The 19,381-nt window shown below is 37.0% G+C and overlaps 1 protein-coding gene across 2 annotated transcripts in view; it reads right to left on the bottom strand.

Moving 5' to 3' along the window:
- The window catches only part of CDH2 (cadherin 2), a 113,257-nt gene that overhangs the window by 18,599 nt on the left and 75,277 nt on the right, over positions 1 to 19,381 (bottom strand). For both annotated transcript variants that reach the window (XM_085220936.1, XM_085220935.1), the window contains 11 exons: positions 18,016 to 18,242; positions 16,023 to 16,169; positions 15,257 to 15,412; positions 13,416 to 13,560; positions 12,189 to 12,361; positions 7,485 to 7,622; positions 6,926 to 7,111; positions 4,462 to 4,718; positions 3,252 to 3,394; positions 1,822 to 2,055; positions 1,289 to 1,522 (listed from right to left, as the gene is read on the bottom strand). In XM_085220936.1, coding sequence (XP_085077062.1) covers positions 1,289 to 1,522; positions 1,822 to 2,055; positions 3,252 to 3,394; positions 4,462 to 4,718; positions 6,926 to 7,111; positions 7,485 to 7,622; positions 12,189 to 12,361; positions 13,416 to 13,560; positions 15,257 to 15,412; positions 16,023 to 16,169; positions 18,016 to 18,242 — 2,040 coding nt within the window. The remainder of the gene's footprint in view (positions 1 to 1,288; positions 1,523 to 1,821; positions 2,056 to 3,251; positions 3,395 to 4,461; positions 4,719 to 6,925; positions 7,112 to 7,484; positions 7,623 to 12,188; positions 12,362 to 13,415; positions 13,561 to 15,256; positions 15,413 to 16,022; positions 16,170 to 18,015; positions 18,243 to 19,381) is intronic.

A 19,381-nucleotide genomic window follows, 5' to 3' on the forward strand; every position in this document is an offset into this window, starting at 1 on the left:
AAAAACAAGTATAATGAATCACTGAATTCAGAAGGAAAGAAATCCTTCCAATAGTAAAAAGAATTCTAGATTACACTGCCTGCATTTTTCCCTACTATACCCAAACAATATATGGCACTTTACACAGTGGCATACATTTTTAATCATTCATTACCAATATTTTTTCTGTTTTACTGATTGTTTACAATCTAAAGCTATTAAAGAAAGCAGAATAACAAAGAAAACAAAACAAGAAAGAAAACAGAATAAATATATGATTTTCTAATATACTAGGTAAATTTCTAATTACACTGACACTTCTTTCCATGAAGATAGTTGTATCTTGAATGTAAACATATGAAGAATGTTTAAAAAAAATGCAAAAAATACCTTATAAGATGCAGCCGTTTCATTAAGTGTCTGCCAAACCAATATCTGACATTTTAGGAGTGCCTTGTACCAGGAAAATCACTGTGCTGTTCTTGTGTTCAGCTATTGGCTTTGTTTGGCTCAAAGACTCTCCCTCATACTCCCCACCCCCATGACGCCTTTCCATCATTTTCTATGTTCTGGACTAGTGCACAGTATACTCTAAACAGGTTAATCTTTTTCTCGTGTTCTACCACAATCAGAAATCAGTTAACCATAGTGTGTAGGAGAGCTGGCATCTAATTTACTACACTGGACAGATACTTAGTCATGATGTTTAGTCATTTCCCTTATTGAATGTGCTCAACACAAAAATAAAATACTAGTACAGCTTTATGTAGTACTTGAACAAATACACACATCTCTTTTTCCTGCATGGCTGCCAGCTTGTCAGGCCTTATATGAAGTGCTGTGATACATTACTTTCCAAAATCATAAAATAGCCTACTTACATTAATCTGACACACAACAGTAGTAACGCCAGAGCATTCCTCAGAGGCTGTGCAACCTACTGTGGGTCGTGCCAAATCACACAGTACCAACAGGACCACAGACTAAATGTCTGAGGGCTAATCTCATCTTCGTCCTGGTCACTCACTGATGTAATATAATATGTGCCCTTGGGCACAGATGGAAAACTTCCTTCGTAAGCTCAGCGTGGGGACTGTGAACTTGACTGCCAAGTATCCACGCAAATGCTAATTATGACCTTTCTCACAAACTCCTAATCCATCAGAAAGTTTTCATATTTGTTCAACAACAGTTTCTGTATTTGAATCTTTAATCCCTCCCTGGTCTTTGTCAAGTTACATGGGATTGAAACATAAAATGGCAGTTATAATACAAGAGTAAAAGAGTCAGGATTGAGAGATCTACTTACTGAGTAAGATGATGATACAAAGCAGAATTGCAATGATGGCACCAGTGCCCAGTCCCGCACCAACAATCCGGTCAACATCAGTACAGTCCCCATTTATGTCACATTGGCAAACTTTCACTTTCAGCACAGAAGTGCTAGATGCATGTGGATTTCCAGAATCTGTAATTACTATGGGCACATCATAGATACCAGCCTCTAGGAACCTGATCCTTAAAGATAGCTGGGCATGATCACCTGTGGGTGAAAACAAGGCACTTGTTACAAGGCAGTGTATTGCTCATGTTGTTTTAAAAAACAAATGGCAAAAATGGCTTTCCATATTGCATAACTGGGTATTAGACCTACTGAGTGCATGACTTCCTTACTGTAAACTTCCTTAAAATTTATTCTTCTCTGGGGAACTTGTGCCAAAGTTCTTTCCTATTTATGTTAACCAGATCAGCATGTATTATGAGATAACACCAAAGTAGAAAACAGAAAAGAATATGCAATAGTTCCTTTAACACAATTAAAACTTCTGTAATGTTAATTACCACTAATTCGAACAATGGTCCAATTCCTCTTAATACTAGGAGGTGAATCAGGCAGCTCAAAGGCAAATGGGCCTGCATTTGGATCAATGTCAGGGTCTACAGCAGTGATGTTAATAGCATTAGGCTGCAGGGTTTCACAAGTGGTGGCTTCTTTCGGGTTCACTTGGGGAGCATTATCATTGATGTCCAGCAAGTATATCTGAAGTGTGCCAGTTCCACTCATTGGAGGAATTCCTTGGAGAAAAAAGAAAAAGAATCAGGTATTGAGCCTGTTTACAGTTGTAAAATCAAATCTTAACAACACTTCTCAATTACAATGCACGTTTTGGAATTCTGTCTTTACCGAGCTAGTCTAACGCTGTCAATGTTCCTGCAAACACACGAATAATCATGTAGTCTGCCTTTTGAATAACTGTCCTACCAGCAAAATTCAACACAACTGCTGATTCACAGATGAGGGGAACTCCATCACTTTACTTGAACAAATAGCTAGGTTCATTTTTCAGAGAAGTCCACCTCAAATGCTGTAGAGAAAAACGTGTAGAATTTGCTGAAGAAATTCTTTATTAAGTTGGGAGACTTACTATCATCCTTCATCACATGATATTTAAATTCTTTCTAATACTTACTTTCAGCATGTGGATTCATACTTCTAGACACTTGTTATCTATACTGAACGTGTGACGCTTCCTTAAACCTTGCTAAAGTCACACATTTATGAGAACATGTAGCACTGAATTTCTCGGTATAATTAGCAATAGTTCTCATTCCTCCTGCTGTACCCAATAAAACCTCCTTCCAATTCCATTTAATTTTACTCTCCAGAACAGGGCCAAAAGGATAGAAATAGCTGACCTAGCTTTGTTATACTGTACTAGTTCGCATAATTTTACCATGTGTCTTCTCTCCAAAGTAAACAGCCTCAGCTTTCTCCTCTAATGTGAGAATACTACTAAATACAACTGTCTATCTTTCCAGTACTGACTATAAACAGCACAACATCCTAGCCACTCTCACAGGGCTAATTTCTGAGCGGAGATCTTCATTAACAAACTGCCAAAGAAAAAAACACTCTTCCCCTGCACTACTGCAGTCAGAATATGGAAAAATACAATCCATGACCCCCTTCAACGAGCTACTTCTCACAAAGTCATCAGCTAGTCCTGCTGTGAATCCAACTCAGCCTAGTGCAATCTTATGCAGACTTTTTCAGTTTTCTGTAAGCTTGACTGATATAACAAAACCAGTGCCTTTCTCTGAACTTATTCACTTATTTTTCAGCTGCTTCACAAGTAGCTGGAAACTATATGGAGCCTGATACTAATACAGGCTTCTGATTAGATATATCCTAAGCATATCTTGTTTTCTACCCAGAAAGATAGAATCACATAGAATATATTTTTGAAAAAATATACAAAGTTGATACATACCATTATCAGAGGCAAGAAAAGTTGCATTATACATATTGTTTTGCACATATATCGATTCTCTGTCCAAAACAGCTGTGGTTGTTATTTGTCCATTAACAGGGTCAATTTTTAGCCAATTTGCAGGATCCGAAAGTTTTGAGTACCTGTGTATTTTAACACAAAGATGTGCTATTTATTTACCAACATAAATATTGACAATAAACATAACGTAGATTCTTGAATTTGTATTCTGAACACATTTTTGTAATTTGGAGTCATTTTATAAAATTTCCATTTGTTAAGCTTTGTTTCTAAAATTAACGAAGACGCATATTCAAGAATCTCAACATAGGACTGTTCTAAAGTGCCCTGCCATGCATGTTATCACATTACTTGAGTAAACCATACAATTACCATAAACTACATAATATCTACCTTCAGACTCAAAATACTTCACTAAGGATCCCTCTTGCTTGTTCTATACCTACAGCATTGATGATACTTTTATGTTATCACAGTTTTGAAAGTAGGAAAGGTGGAGAGAAGTAACAATGTACAAAGGGCTGTTAACAGCAATAAATTATTCTCATGCTTTCAGTATCACTCAAACTTAATTTTCTAAAGAGGCACTGGTTTTAATGAATGTTTCTCATGTTCATTTGAAAAAAGAGCATCTTCCAAAACCATCCTTCAATCTATCAAATTTGACCTTTGACATTAATCAAGTGAAAGCCATCTTAGCTCACTAAAAATGTATATATCCTGAGAGTCTTATCATCATGTCTACAATGCTTACATCCAGAAAAAAGCATCCTACCAGTTACAGCTAACCAATTTTAAGTGAAAATAAAATTTTAAGAACCTTGGAACCTCTCTGAAAGCTGAAAGAAGTCTTGGAGTTTTCTCTATATAAGCTAAAAAGCTGTTGGCTAAACTAGGAAATGGGTTGCCAAATATGCTTTAACACAGGTGCGTACCTTCACTCTACCTTGATGAAGGTAGCATTAGAATTTGATCCTATTTATAGACCTATGAACACTAGTCAGGTTATCTTTTCTTCACAGCCAAAAATTCATTTAGACAGTGCTGCTAAAAAGCTACAGAAGGTATTGCTATAGCTACGTGTTGTGGTAAATAGAATCACTCCACAGTCTCTATGCTCCTCACATGCTCTAAAAAACAGATATACCGCGTTGTATTTGTTAAGCAACTGTAAAATGTTTATACAGACCTTAGAGAGGTTTGCTGCATGTAACGATCTGGGTCCCGAGCAGTGAAAGTTGTCAACATGCTACCAGCAAGTAGCCCTTCTTCTTGACGTACAAGCTTGGGATTTGGAACAAAATATGGACTCTCATTCACATCGATGACTGTAATGGACACCGTTGCTGTTGACTGAGGAGGATGCTGAATCCCCTTAGCCAAAGGCACTTGATTTTCTGCAGCTACAGTAAGTACAAACATCCTGTTGGTCTCAAAGTCAATGGGCTGGGAAAAGAAAAGAGTGGGAAATGTTAACATTTACTCACAACAGTGTTGGACATGAAAAACATTTTTACTTTAAAGCACATTTTCAAAGCAATACTTATGCTGGTTTTCTGAAAAACAAGAAAAGAGCTGAAAAGGAAGACAACCAACATAATACCTCAATACATACCTGGGTTGGGGTTTTGCTCATCAGCAGTAGCAATTGTAAGGTTAGAACAGCTTGAAAGCTTGGCATTTCTTGGATTTAACCTGCTTGAGTACTGCCATTACTTACAACTGAATAAACAGTTTCATCAGAAGATGACATAGGGAGTCCTAGCTTGTGGCACTCATTTAAGCAGATGTGCCTTAAGAGGAGTTCTCCAGTGGAGAGACTTTCACTATCATAACACAGAAAGGCAAGCATCCTATAAACAAGATCACAACCATACCTAGCCTCCTAGATCATGGATTCCCATGTCCTTCTATTTTACAAGATTGCAATCCCAGCTAACCCCACTGCTGATATCCCTACTACTTCCATTTTCAGAGTTCAGATACCCTACAGTCTGCGGACTTCCTCACTGAGCCAGAAGTCCAGTTTAAGGAGGAGTAGAGACAGTCTGAAGCTAGAGTTCCTTTGTTGTGCTGCACATGGCTGAGGCATTTCTTAAGACCTGATTCTCACTAGTGCTACGCACTGACCTGCCTGCACTAACTCTAGACTTACTAAGGCAACTGGCACCTGACAGCATGAAGTCAATCAAGAGACAACCCAATCTTCATTACAAGTTGGCAGATCAATTCATTGCACTGCAAACAACCCTGTGTCTGGGTGCTTACAGAAGTGCTGCTGGTCAGACTGCAGAACTACAGTTCACCACCATAAGCCAATTTTTCTATGCTGTTTAAGAGCTTTTGATTTCAGATGATACATCTGACCCCCTTCTGAACAGACCCATTATTCCTTTTCATTCGTAGGAACAAGTTCTTTTTCCAAATGAAGCTCCCACATGCTGCTATTTTGTTGTTAAACCAGGTCAGACATGGCAAAGCACTGAAACACTAACAATAGAGGGGACAGAAATTTATTTTAACAAATTCTCAGTGAGCAAAGCTATGTCAAACACATTAGAGACTTGCATGCTTCGGGCTGCTTTTCTTTTGTTACTTTGGTTTAATCTAAGTAATTTTTCAGATTCACTTTTCCAGAGGTTTCTAGTTTTATGCTATTCCTAGATCTGAGAAAGATACGCATGTGTCTAATTACAAAGCACAGACATGTAATACTTGCTTGAAGACTGTAATATAACAATTGGTACCTCTGGGAAGTATAGTTATAGAACAGAGAGAGTTATGAAGAAAAAAAAACCAAAACACCACCCTAGTGTGGAGTTTTGTACAGCTAGAGTGATATCATTTTCTCACCTAGATACTGAGATGATTAAAAAAGGAAAAAGAATTACAAAAGAAAATGAATGTTTTAATTTCCAAATGGGAACACTGGCATCTTACACTTGACTTTATAAGTGGATGGGCCAAAAGCAGAACAGGCCAGCTCAGAGATGTTACACTTATCAGAAAGTCATGAGGAAAGGTGGCTACTGCTTGTCAGGCTTAATTATAGAATCACACTGTTATTATCACTTGAAGTAAGTCAACCGTCAACACAGCGCAGTGTTGGCTATGGAATGAAGATAGATAGATTATTCCATAAAAGGTATTTAAATGAAGTTTTAAAAATAGCCAGTCTTTATGAGTCTCTTGTAGAAGTAGCCTCCCACCCATCACTTTTTCCTCTCTGGTTGTGACTTGACTGTTTAAATTGTATCTGTTCCTTAACGGGACTGTGTTGACATAATACCAGCAGACAACAAGCGTTACCACTAATGGATGCCAGGAGGTAGGAAGCTGTTCCATGAGACTAGCAATGAATGCTAAGCAAACACTTTTTCCCAGACTAATTCCTATATTTTGGTAAATAAAGCTTCCAAATCTGTCATTTTCAACTATCTTACCTGCCTTTTACAATTGATCACTTAGAATACTACTTAGAGCATAAGCAAGGAAACATTCCAGAAGATGAACAGCTTACTTCCACAAGATAGACAGTGCACATTCATTTTACTTTCAAGACTTGTGCTGGCCTCAGGAGTTCACATTTATTCTCAGTGTTCTCTCACTTATTCCATCTCTCTTTAATTCACTGAATTGCAAGCATCTCTTACCTTGACAACAGTTACCAACCCATCATTGCTATTTGGATCGGTCAGGATAGTAAATTGGCCTGTCGGGTCTCCCCCCGTCATTTGGTACCTCGCATTCCACGCAGGCGTGTGTGGCTGATCTTTATCTGTTACTGTTAGGTTAGCTACTATGACATCCACTCTGTTTTCTGGTACTTCACCATAGAACTGCAAAAAGAACAAAGACTGTCATCATAGTCATAAATACATGCAAGAGCTGTACTGTAGTCCACACGCTGGCATCCACTTCGTTTGGTACTGGAGCATCTCTCACATCACTGGAGCCCTGACAACTTATCTAACAAAGCTCACCTGAGGCCAACCAGAAAATGGACAATTCGAATCCCTAATCAACTTTTGCTTTGGGTCTAAGGAGAATACCATATCTAAGGTATATATTATATGCTGCATGTATTTAAGTCCTACCTGCCGATAAGCTATTGAATAAGTAATAAACATTTACCATCTGTGAGCATGATGAGAAAAGTGGGGAATAGTTATAAATATGCACATCCTTCCATTAATCCTAACCAGTACTTACAGTCATAGCAGTGAACTCTGGAGGATTGTCATTGACATCTGTCACAGTGATGACAGCAGTTGCTGTGTTTGAAAGACCATATGTTGGGTTTCCTTCCATGTCCGTAGCTTGAATTATTAATGTATATTGTTGTACTTTCTAAAACACAAAATGACATCAACATAAGTTTTAGACAAAACCAATATTACTGTAGGACAGCAGGTGTTTCCAAAATTACATGTCGCTAAGCATTGAGCTCATTGTACTGTTTATTCTAGTTAGCATCATTTGAAATGATAGAAGCAAAGTTTGTACCACAGAAATAATGCACCAGGTTGCATTCAACTCTGTTGACAACCACCTGACTTTCCAAATACCACTAAGATAACCACAGACTGCCTACTTCCTATTTTCAAAATTCAAAATACTTTAGGCAGTTAATGCTATTATCACAGGTTTAGAAACACTTTTTTTTTTTTTTTAATGAGAAGAAAAACAAGCAAAAAAGAAACAGCAGTGCACAGTTTACACTATAACAGAATTAAGTCCTCAAAAGCATTTCAGAGGACTGAGCAAAGGTACATCCATTGGCCAAGCCACCATAACGGTCAGGCCTAAGTATAGAAGGGTAGTTGCAACTTCTTGCCATTCCTATGGAAACAAACAGTGTCAGGGCTTACTGAGACCAGTGGGGGAGGGAGCTACCCAGCAAACTACTTCCATAAATGTTTAACACTCTAGAGAAGATGGCTGCTGCCTCCTCCCTTGTGTGGTGTTACTTAGGCTCTGTGAGCCAGGGAGCCACGCTCTCCGGCAGGCCTGAAGGGAGGCCAGCGTTCCCAAGCACAGCTACTTTTCTCTGTAAAAGAAATGCCCTGCTGGGAGCTGGCCTCTGACTGGTTGGCTTTGTAACACACAGCTGACACAGTTGTAGTTAAAAATAAGAATAAAGAAATAAAATTAGAAACACTGACACAATGCTGCTTGGAAGTTGCTTTTAACTCATCCATAGTTTCTACCATGAAATGAAAACACTGCGTGTATGTTTTTGTTTTTCAGTTTCAAATTTAGTTCAGAAAGAGAGAGCTAGGTGCTATCATCATAAGTTCAATTCTTTCAAAAAGAAAACTCAAACATAAGAAGTTAATGTTACTTTGAAACATCAATTCCAGTTTGCCAACACAGCCAAAATCTTTGCAGCAAAATAAAAATACTTTTAAAAAGCATAATTTTCCACTTGGTAACATAATTTCTCCCATTAGTTAAAAACTGAGCTTTGTGACCGATTATTTCTCATGTAAATAGCTTAGGAAATAGAATTACTGACACAAAAATTAGTAAGGACAATGACACTGATGATATCTTTTTTGTTTTTCCGCAACGCAGTGCTAGAAATGAGAGATGCAAAGAATATACACACTTCTATTCTGCAAATACAAGCTACTGAATATAAAGTTTTAAAACAAATGTATTCATCTTTATCTGACATTGAAGATAGTTTATGCTCATGTCCTCTTTCACAAAGGAACTCCTTCAAGACACTGCCTATTATTGCATAAGCATCCCATGGGTCTTTTTTAAACAAAAACAATACTAATCTTATTTATAGAGAAATGTAATATATACATTCAATAACACACACATATGTATACACATTCTGCTTTGGAAAATACACTTGCAAAGTGACCTTCGTAAGTCTTAAGTAAACATCCTAAAGGTTTCATTTACGACACCAACACGAGAAACAGTCAGAAGGGAATCAAAGAAATACTTTTGGTGCTTTCATCCAGGAAAAAATATACTTTACTTATAGTGAAGCAATAAAATCTAGAGCAGCATTGAAGTAAATCTTGCAGCCAGATGATTCTAAGTTATTGAAACAGCAGGTGCTTCTGATTCATCTGGGTCTTAGCACATTGATCCCAAGCAGCAAATTTCATTAAGGAAACTCCATTATTATTACATGGAGACTCAACTTTCACACAATCTTCTTATTTAATTCCAACAGAAGAAGCGCATGGGAAATTCTCCTCAAAATGTCCCAAAAGTCAGCAGTTACGTGAGTTCTTTTCCTGTCTGTCCTTCTCCCACCCCTTTCCAGCACTCAGATATGTGAGATTCAACTGCTGGGGAATGAAACTTCAGGAAAATCAGCATGCACACAACTTTTACAGGCATGGGGAAAATAGGGGAGGTTGCTCTCCTCGTTTTACTGAGAGTTGAGAAGCAGCCAGGAGTAAGCCGTTGAGCATGTGTCAGCAGCCTGCAACAGAAACTTTGCAGCAACACATCTGAAAACGAGCTGGCAGCTTCAAGAAAGAACACAGACCTCATCAGGTCAAATCTTTCCACTTCAACACAGGCCAAATAAAAAAGAGCACTTCACTGAATTAACCTCACGTGAGATAGGAATGCCTGTGTGTAAATTTAAGTATCCTGCCTGACTTCTGTACCTCCAGCAGCAGAAAGGCAGATGTTTTAACGCTGAAGCAGATTCTTCCACAGCAGCAGTTGAAGAAATGAGAGCAGCTGGAGCTCATGAAAAAGCATCTTCTGGGAAACAAGTGAAAGATTCCTTCTGCCTTCAGCTGAGTACTTAAGCAATTCTCCCTTCCTGTGCACGTTCATGTGGACAATGCATTGTCTGTATTTAACCTAAAATGCCCCAGCAGATTATTGAAAGTTAATATGCTGCAACTTTTGTTAGCCCTGGAGAGTTCAGACAGTTGGACTAGCTGATCTTCCAAGGTCCCTTTCAACTGAACTATTCTATTAGGAATGCTATCAGGGGGGCCACTTTTTTTTTTTTAATGACTTCAACACTTATGCTCACGTAAGAGTTTACAACAGTACTCAGTATTTAGTGAGCCCAATTAGAATTTCACAAAGGGGGTCAAGACTCAAAGAAAAGAGAAGACTGTGGTAGCCCAGAGGAGGCTCATGGACATCACCTCTGCAGTGAAGTCCTAGTACAACATAGCATTCCCCAGAGCACTGTCAGAAGCCCTGCTTGATTCAGATCTGGCTTTTGAGAACCCTTGTTGTTTTGATTAAATTGACTCTCACGAAACTCAGGAAATGAAGGAAGCAAAGCAATAGCTTGGGAAGGAAACCAATTTATCTCATATTAGTCTAATTTAATATTTCTATGCTTTAAAATTAATCATTAATATTCAACATGTGCAATAAATGTTTATAAATACGCATTTGGGTATCAGTACAGTGATCCTCTGGGAAAACTGATGGCAAATGACAAGTCTTCTTCCAAAGTTAATATGAGCATCAAAGCTGCAAAGACTGCTGGTTTCTTCCAAGTTAAATCGCAGTAAAGCTAGTCACTAAGCAATAAAACTCTGAGTTATCTCTATGTGTTTACCTGCCAAAAGGTAAAAAGTGTACCTACCTGTCAAAGATGACCAGGGGATTTTAAAAACAAGAGCAGGCCACCCATCATTCTTTTAGCACTGCAATACTATAAGGTTCAGGGTTTTCCTTTCCTTAATTCCAGTCTCACAAAAACCAATTTTAACAGAAGAAATATTAATAAAACTTTTTTAAAAAATTAACCACAATATCTGTTTGTCTGTCTAGCTTTTTGAAGCTTCTGGTAGACACTTTAAAACTGCCAAGTGCAGTAAAATATTAATATCCAATCAAGAGCACCCTTTATTCTCCATTTTGAGTAAGTATACGCAAACAGCTAAAAGCTGAACTTCACATTTAATTAAAAAAGAATTTCAGATTCAATATGCTAAAATGAGGTTAGTAAAAACAAAACTGAGGACAAGATGCGTTCAATTAAAATTTGTTTGGATTTTATAGTTTCTTTATGAAATAACTGTCGTCTCTTGTGAAGTCTGAGGTAGTTGAAAAATATAGCTAGCCCATGTAACACATCCGAAGTGAAGAGGGAAATATTTTCACCTCACAGCCTGGTAAACCAGAGCAGAGGACTTGGCACCTTCTCTCACCAGTGGAGGGCTCAGTACAGAACTGTCTGCACAGAATGGCATTTGTCCAGAACGTGGCAGGTAGCTACTGACGGATTTTTTTTTTTTTTTTTTTTTTTTAAGTTTTCAAATATGTGACCAGATTTTTAAGACCTATCTTTCTCTACGCAGTTTCCACAACAGACTTCTTTATTTCTTAGAGACATACACAATTCAAATTTTATAATCAGCCATGCTTTTCCTGGTTTATTTTAATCAGCAAAGTTCAGATCAGGGCATTACTGCAATTTAGCAACACAGCATCTAGAAGATTTAAAATATTTACCACCTCTCTGTGAAGAGCTAGGAAGAAGAGCAGGGAGGATAGAAGCTCCTCTCCTGAGCTTCCAAGATTAATGAAACACAAAGCCAATTCTATTTTCCATCTATTATCTGCTTATAGAACTCAGCAAGAAGAGAGGGCTGGAGCTGAGGAAAGTCTTCCATTTCAGCACCCAAATTGAGCACCTGAAGCCTTGTCTGCATCATCCTTATTTAGAGTGTACCCATTCCTTAAAAGGACATACAAATTGTCTATGGTTAATTTCCACTGATGTAGTAATTTTCTCTTTTTTAGCTTTGTATACTCTGGGCCTAGAATAATGATTAGTGTCAACAGAATGATGAAAGGAAGAAAGAGTGGGAAAGGCGGTGAAATACTTGCAATTACTCACAAAAATTGTGCATTTTCACAACAATCAACACAACCACTCTACAATATCAAGATCTGCCATACCTCTCTGTCAAGCCCAGCTGCTACGGTAATAATATCACCAGTCTCGTTGTTGATTGTAAACATGTTGGGAGAGGGACTGCTTGGTGCCTGTGACAAGATTCTGTATCTCAGCATCCCATTCTGTGCATTGGGATCATCAGCATCGATGGCAGTAACAGTCATCACATAGGTTCCTAGCAGCAGGATAAATAATTGATGTTATATAAACAGTTTACTCAGATTACCCAAGGTCACTTGCAAGCAACGGTCAAAGTATATATTTCTTTTGGTAAACTCTACACATTCTTTCTCTTACTCAAAACAAACTGATTAAACCCAAGATTCACCAACAGGGTAATTAAAATACATAACAGGAGATAAAAATACTTGTTGTTTATAAAATATCAGGTTTGCTTAGAATTGAAGAAGCTCCATAAACAGTGAAATCTTACAGTTCTGCCATAAATAACATTTCTGTAACAACATAGTTTCCCAATGTTTAGATAAAAATATTATTAATTGGACCAAAGAAAATATACTTGATTTTCAGAATTGGTGCACATAATGACAGTGATTGAAAATGAATGTAAGTAATAATTTTCAAAGGTCTTTGAGATGCACATTCTTTCCATCTCGATGCCAAGTCAAACGCTGCGAAGTGAGAAAATCTATTTGTTTGCTAGCCTTTTTAAAAATTTCATTTTGCACTATGGACAAACTAAGGAAGTCATTTCAGCCATAGTGCAAATGTAAACATGAGCTGATTAGAATTTTAATGAGATGTGAACAACATTTAGAGTTTTCTCAAGAATTCAAATGCAAATGTTTGATTTCAAATCCCAGTTTCCGAGCCTCTGAGAATCAGAGCTGGAACTGAACCTGCTGGTGTGTGAGACGTCTCTTACATCCTCAGTTGTCAAGTAAATGAGCGGCAATTGCTGCTATGAACATAACTGGAAGAACTGTGGCATTTTAAATAGGATTTTCAAAAACAGGAACCTAATCATAATCTTAAATCCTCCTCTGTTTTAGTTTATATAATAGTTTCTCTTCTTTGATATGCTAAAAAGAGTTAAAAATGAGGTGAAAGAGTAAGACAGTACCTGAGATTTCACTCATTACATTTATAAGACAGCTTTGAAAATGTTAGAAGGTATGAAGATACACCCTTTATCATCTTTTCAAAACTTAGCTGTGTAACCTTCTCCTTCCCCCACCTCCTCTCTGCTCCGAAAGCCCATATCTTACCTGGCTTTGATCCTTCAGGGACTGTCCCATTCCAAACTTGATGCAAGAACTCAGGTCTGTTATCATTCATATCAATGACGTTAATCACAATATCAATAGGATTTTCCACCTGGTTTCCATTTACATCCACTGCATGTGCTCTCAGCTACAAAAATTATCGTAAAATATTAGAATTTGCAAAACACAGAGTCACGAGTAGATACTAATAATGGTGACACAATGATTCAGGCCAGACATATTTAGATCAGCGCAGTCTGTCAGCTTCCACTGCTCCCCCACTCAATCATTTAAGTTTTCAGGTTGATAACTGGTATCTAAACTATCTAGAAGTTATATACTACTTTGATTTGTTGAAAATTCTTTTGAATCATATAATTTTGATTAATACCAATGCCAGCTGTCAAATATAATTCTCTTTTTAATAATGATCATTAAAAATCGGCCTCTAAAAGCATGCATATTTATATTAAAGGGATGAAAAATTTAAAAAGATAGACCTCATTAACAATTCAAAGGGAATAAATGCTGGCATCACTTTCAAACACTTTTAGCTGATATTATGGATACTGAATAGACATGAAGGCATAGAAAAAGCATAGAGAATATATTCGTATACGATAAAGGTAACCAAGGCAAAGTTTGTGATAAATCACTGTCAGCAAACACAATAAAATGCCAGGCTAAAATTAAGCTGAAGTTTACAGACCAAACATCTTTGAAACCGAAACTGTTACATTTAATGTCCTGGTTGTCAAAAAAGGCTAACTACCTTTGACAGTCAAGCTTACCTAAATAAACTTAAATTGGATGGAAAAAAAAAAAAGGGGGAACATAGTAGTTTTTGAAAATATAAATCTATGTATCTAGGCCATAACCCAGCAATTGCTATGCAAAAATCCCCATCCCGCTAAAGCCCTTTAGGTATCTATCTACTGGCTGCAAACCTACTAGAAAAGAGCAAGCAGCCATGATTAACTCACTACTCTGGAAATGGCTCATATAGATGTAAATCCTTATGTCAATAAATCTTAAATTGCCAAATTTTCAGTAAAATCTCATAGATGCTGGAACCATTTGCCCTTGCAAGAGCCAGGTTCCACACACAAATGCCATCTGCTACGTCCTCCATTCAGGAGTAGCACTCAAATAGATTCCAAGAGAGCCAGACAAGGAGTGTTTTAATCAACAGCATGCTGGAAGCTCTAAGAGCTGAGTGAGTGTAGTAAAAATGTCAACCAGGCCTTTCAACAGCAGAGAAAATTCTAGGCCAAAGTTTGGTCCTCCTCCTTCCTTCAAACCCTTCTTTTGGACTAAAACTGGAACCAATGGTCTACTCTGTCAATTTCTTTAGAGCAAAGAATATCATTTTCATAAGCTGGCAGACTGATTTACAATTCCATTAAAATGCTTAGATTTGCCCTGAAAATGAAAATTGGTAGGTTATTCTTCCCATCCATTTCTCAAGTCACAGCTGCTGGAATTCTAATAGCAGTCTTGTCCTAATTTAAGTTGCTGAATTAAAAGTAAACTTTTGAAAAATATGCAATAGTGGAGACTGTGATCAATGGCCTGCATTTGAAATATAAACTACAGTATCCATATTTCAATCTTTTAAAATTACTTTATATAAATACATTTAATCACTGTTTATGTCTGTTAATGCATTTAAGCTGCTTAGGCATAGTAAGAGTTAGCCTCAGTAAGTACAATAAATATAAATCTGCTACAGACTCTTCAAATCATATCTCATAGAAAACTAAATGCCGGCTGCTCAAGTCATGTTTGAAGCAGATGTTAATCTTCAATTTGATAATCTGATTTATGGTAAATTAAACTCTTACATGAAAAGAAGCAATCTGCTCCCGATCTAAAGGCTTTGTCACAGACAGCTGTCCTGAGATGGGGTTGATGATGAAGATTCCTGTTGGAGGTTGGTCAGCTCCTGGGCCAGTCACACTGTACCGTAGCGAAAGGCTTTTATCACGATCAGACCTAATCTGTGTATCAAAAAGATAATGTTTACATTAGCTACAAACAACGGATAGATGTAACTGATGCTGAGATGGTTAGTATAAAGACTGAGGTTTTCAGTCACACTCTTTCACTTGTCATAAAGCGAGTTAATAAAATTCCAGGAACGTAAAACTATCTCTGATTACTTCTTGTAACAATCATGATCATGGATGGAAGGTCTCCTGCACTGAACTCTCGGCACTGTGATGCAGAGTCCTGCAAAGGAACCAGTATCCTTCACCCTATCAGATCCCTCTTCTTCCTTCCTGCTGGTACACTCCTCCTCCTGTAAACTCCTGTACGTCTCTCAATGGAGAACTCCTCTGTAGGTTAACCAGAGCATTCTGAACCTGCAGAGATTCTCCTTAACATGGAGGAAGTTGTCACAGTACTTACCACCAGAAACAAAATCATTTTATTCCAGTACAGGAGCATGGGGACAACTTAAAAATAAATCAATAATATAGGAATAAATAGCAATCAGCCCAAAAGACTTCAATGAACATTTGGATTGCAAACAAAACATCGTTCACATGAAGTCTCTCCAAAACACTTCAAGGGACACTGATATCATATTTCTATTAACTTCCTTACCCTAACTAATTCTTGAGGAAAAGGTCCTCTGGAATTTTCTGGTAGGTTGATTGGAGGGATAACCCAGTCTCTCTTCTGTCTCTTCAGATGGCTGCTGTCCTTATACTGTTGCCATGGAAATATGATGTCTTCAATTTTCTTTTGGTCCTTTCCCAGGTACACGATAAAATTACGCATGTGTTAGGAGACATTATAAAATACTTCAGATACAATTACATAATTGACTGAAAGGCTGTCTCTCTACTATGTTATTTACATTAACAGATGAGTATAAAAACAGCCAAATGTTATTTACAACTGTATGAGAAAAACTCTTTTTCTTTCCTCCTTATTCACGTCACAGGAGAAATGAAATCATAAGCCATTTATAACATGGCGCTACTGTGTAAACTATCCTCTGCTTTCAGGAAAGTATTTAATATTTTGCAGAATTTAATAGTATGCCTTTATGTATTTCTCATTAGCTGGAACTTCAGTCCAGGTAATGTGTTACTGTACATTAAATTTAGATCTGGGTGTTCTAAAATATAATTTGAGTTTCAAGAGAAGTTTAATACATACTGGTAAGGAATGTCTCAAATATTTATGACCCTATTAAATCCTATCGAATTAATGCTGTAATTATTTTAAACCTATGTCAGCCATGATGGATGCTGTAGATGACCCACTTTACACGTTGGGCATTAATCTCTGTTGGGTGTCAACATTCTTTTCCTATTCCCTTCTATAGCTGCAGTCATTTCAGCCTTTGGACGCCAGCACACACATAGCCATGTTAGCTTGCTTAAGGGTGGAGACAGTGAGACAAAAACATTTTCAAAATCTTTTAAGAGAAAAATCTCCCTCCTCTCCCTTCCCTTAGTCATTAATCTAATCGAATGTGTCACAGACTAAAAACAGATGCCCAATTGAAGGCCAGATTCCTCTACTCTATATTCTACTAATGTTAGGGATGCCTGAACTGCATCTGTGGAAGGAACAGGGCATGCTGTTGCATATCTAAGCATATGCCCTTTCACAGACTTTTTTTTGGACAAAACAACAATATTTCCTTGTTTAAAAACGTGCCTTAAAAGGTTTAAAAGCAATCTGCAAACAGACAAAAAAAAAAACCAACAAAACAAACTCACCCTGAAAGTTACAGAGCTTTGATTTCTTAAGTGTTCTCAGCAAAAATATCTTGCATAATCACACCATCCATTTTGAAATTATGCATAAATCTTTAATGTATATCCATAACAGATATACTAATCCAGGAATAAATTTTGTTCCTTATTTGTAAATGAATCAGCTTATAAGAGAAGAAACACCAAGCAGCAAGTAATAATACAGGCAAACAGAGCAGACCTAATACTGATTTCCTAAAGTAAGTATGTTACTTATATATTGCTAGGTGTGATTTCTGTTACAGTACAGTACATGATTTATGCTATGGCAGCTTCCAGTAGAGGGAGACTATCTTCCTTACCAAGTAGAGTTGGCATCCTGAATAATTTACAGCTTCCAATTTGATTATGAAGGGACAAGACAAAGCCAATATTCCCTGCCAGAAATGCTTTCCTACTACCACTGCAAAACTACAGCTCCAATCTAATAAACTTGACTGATGCATACTAGCACAGATTTGTTTATTTTGTGGTTATATTTAACTGCTCGAATAAATACCGCAATACTTTCAAGCAATTTAAAATAAAGAAATGACCATGTCCGACTTAAGTTCAGGTATAAATCTCAAACTATACAAACAAAAAGCTCAAACATAAATGAATCCTACATATTTAAACAGACATGCCTTTTTCATGCCCTAGCAAAGCTACACAATAACAATAGAGAAGCTCTTTTAAGGTCCAGCTTTACAATTATTCATGCAGTACTTGTTCATTTAGTAAAATACCTCATGGAGAGGCGCATGACAGCTAGAATCAAAGACCTATTTTTAAGCTTGTTTCTGGAGAGATACTTATACATACAGCATTTATAGTTATTGTTTTACCTTTTCTGAGGCCCCTGTGAATGTTGGTTCAGGGGTTAGCTTCACCTTCATTTTCCATTCTTCCTGAGTTTCCTTGTCTTGAGCAGACACTACAAACTCTGTGGGCTCTGCTGAAAGTTGAAAGCTTCTCTCTGCGTATACTACACCATCTTCACCTACTCTGAAATCTTCTGGCTCACTGCTTCCAAAGTATATTTTTCGGTTTTCATCACAGCTTTGAAACCTCACTATAAAACACAAAAAGAAGAACAAAAAATTAAAAGCAGTAAGTTTGAAAACTACATGATATAAAATGCATTCAGAACAAATACTCGAAAACAGGAATATCTGTAGGGAGTTGCATCTCAAGCTTCAAGAAAAGATTCAGTCACGTAAAAATCATAATACACTCAGAAACACACAATGAATTTAACTATGCTACAACCGTAATCACAAACATAACTGTGCTTACAGCGCCTTCTCTGCTACTGATGGTAAATCAAAAATCCTGAAGTCAGTTATAAGATTAACTTCTATGCCCTCTTCAATCCATGATTCAGCTGTATTATCTCTATATGTCACTTATGAGCTCTGGGCTTAATTTTCCTCCCTCATTCCTCACCTATAAGACAGTATCAGCAGTAAATACTTACCTTATAGAGAAAATACAAGTTAAAAACTCAATATTTGTTTTTTTTCTTTTTTTTTTCCTCTCTTTTTTTTTTTTGGAAAGCTGCTTCATATGCATCCATATATCCACTTAAGAATATAACCCTTTTTCATCTAATTCTCCCTCAGTCTCGATTCATTTTGTGCCATCTCAATTATGCTCACTGGAACAAGAACTCAGTAAAACCAACTGTGTAAGGTACTGATGAGAAATGCACAAAACAGGATGGTGTTTTCTTTACCCAGTTGCTTTCACTCCTGCTTATCTTCTAGATTACTGCAAATAACAGTAGGTAAAAAATGAAAGTGTGATTTTAAAACCAATGATCATTCTTTAATGCTTTCAAAGAATTGTGAAATATTTGATTGTATGGGCAACAGAAGTTCAAAACATCATTATGAAGGTTGTGTTGAAATGCACATAGTGAAGATGAAGATAAAATGAGGCTTTATGCCTCATTTCAGTTATAGAACTTTTTTATATTGTGCTAAACCATGCACAAACTATTTAGCTTCAAAACCTAAAGGTCTCTCTCAAGAAAAATCACTACTAAATGTCATGCATCATACGCTTCCTTCTGTAATGTACTGGTTACAGGAAGGTACTGAGAAGAAGAATCATATTTTTTCCTATTTAAACTTCAAGGACCGAGATGATGTTCAGATGACATTCTAAATTTGTTTCTTTACTTCACCCTTTCAATTATCTGGAATCTCC

This window comes from Meleagris gallopavo, chromosome 3, assembly GCF_905368555.1.
Source record: "Meleagris gallopavo chromosome 3, MGAL_WU_HG_1.1, whole genome shotgun sequence".
NCBI classification, from domain to species: Eukaryota; Metazoa; Chordata; class Aves; order Galliformes; family Phasianidae; genus Meleagris; species Meleagris gallopavo.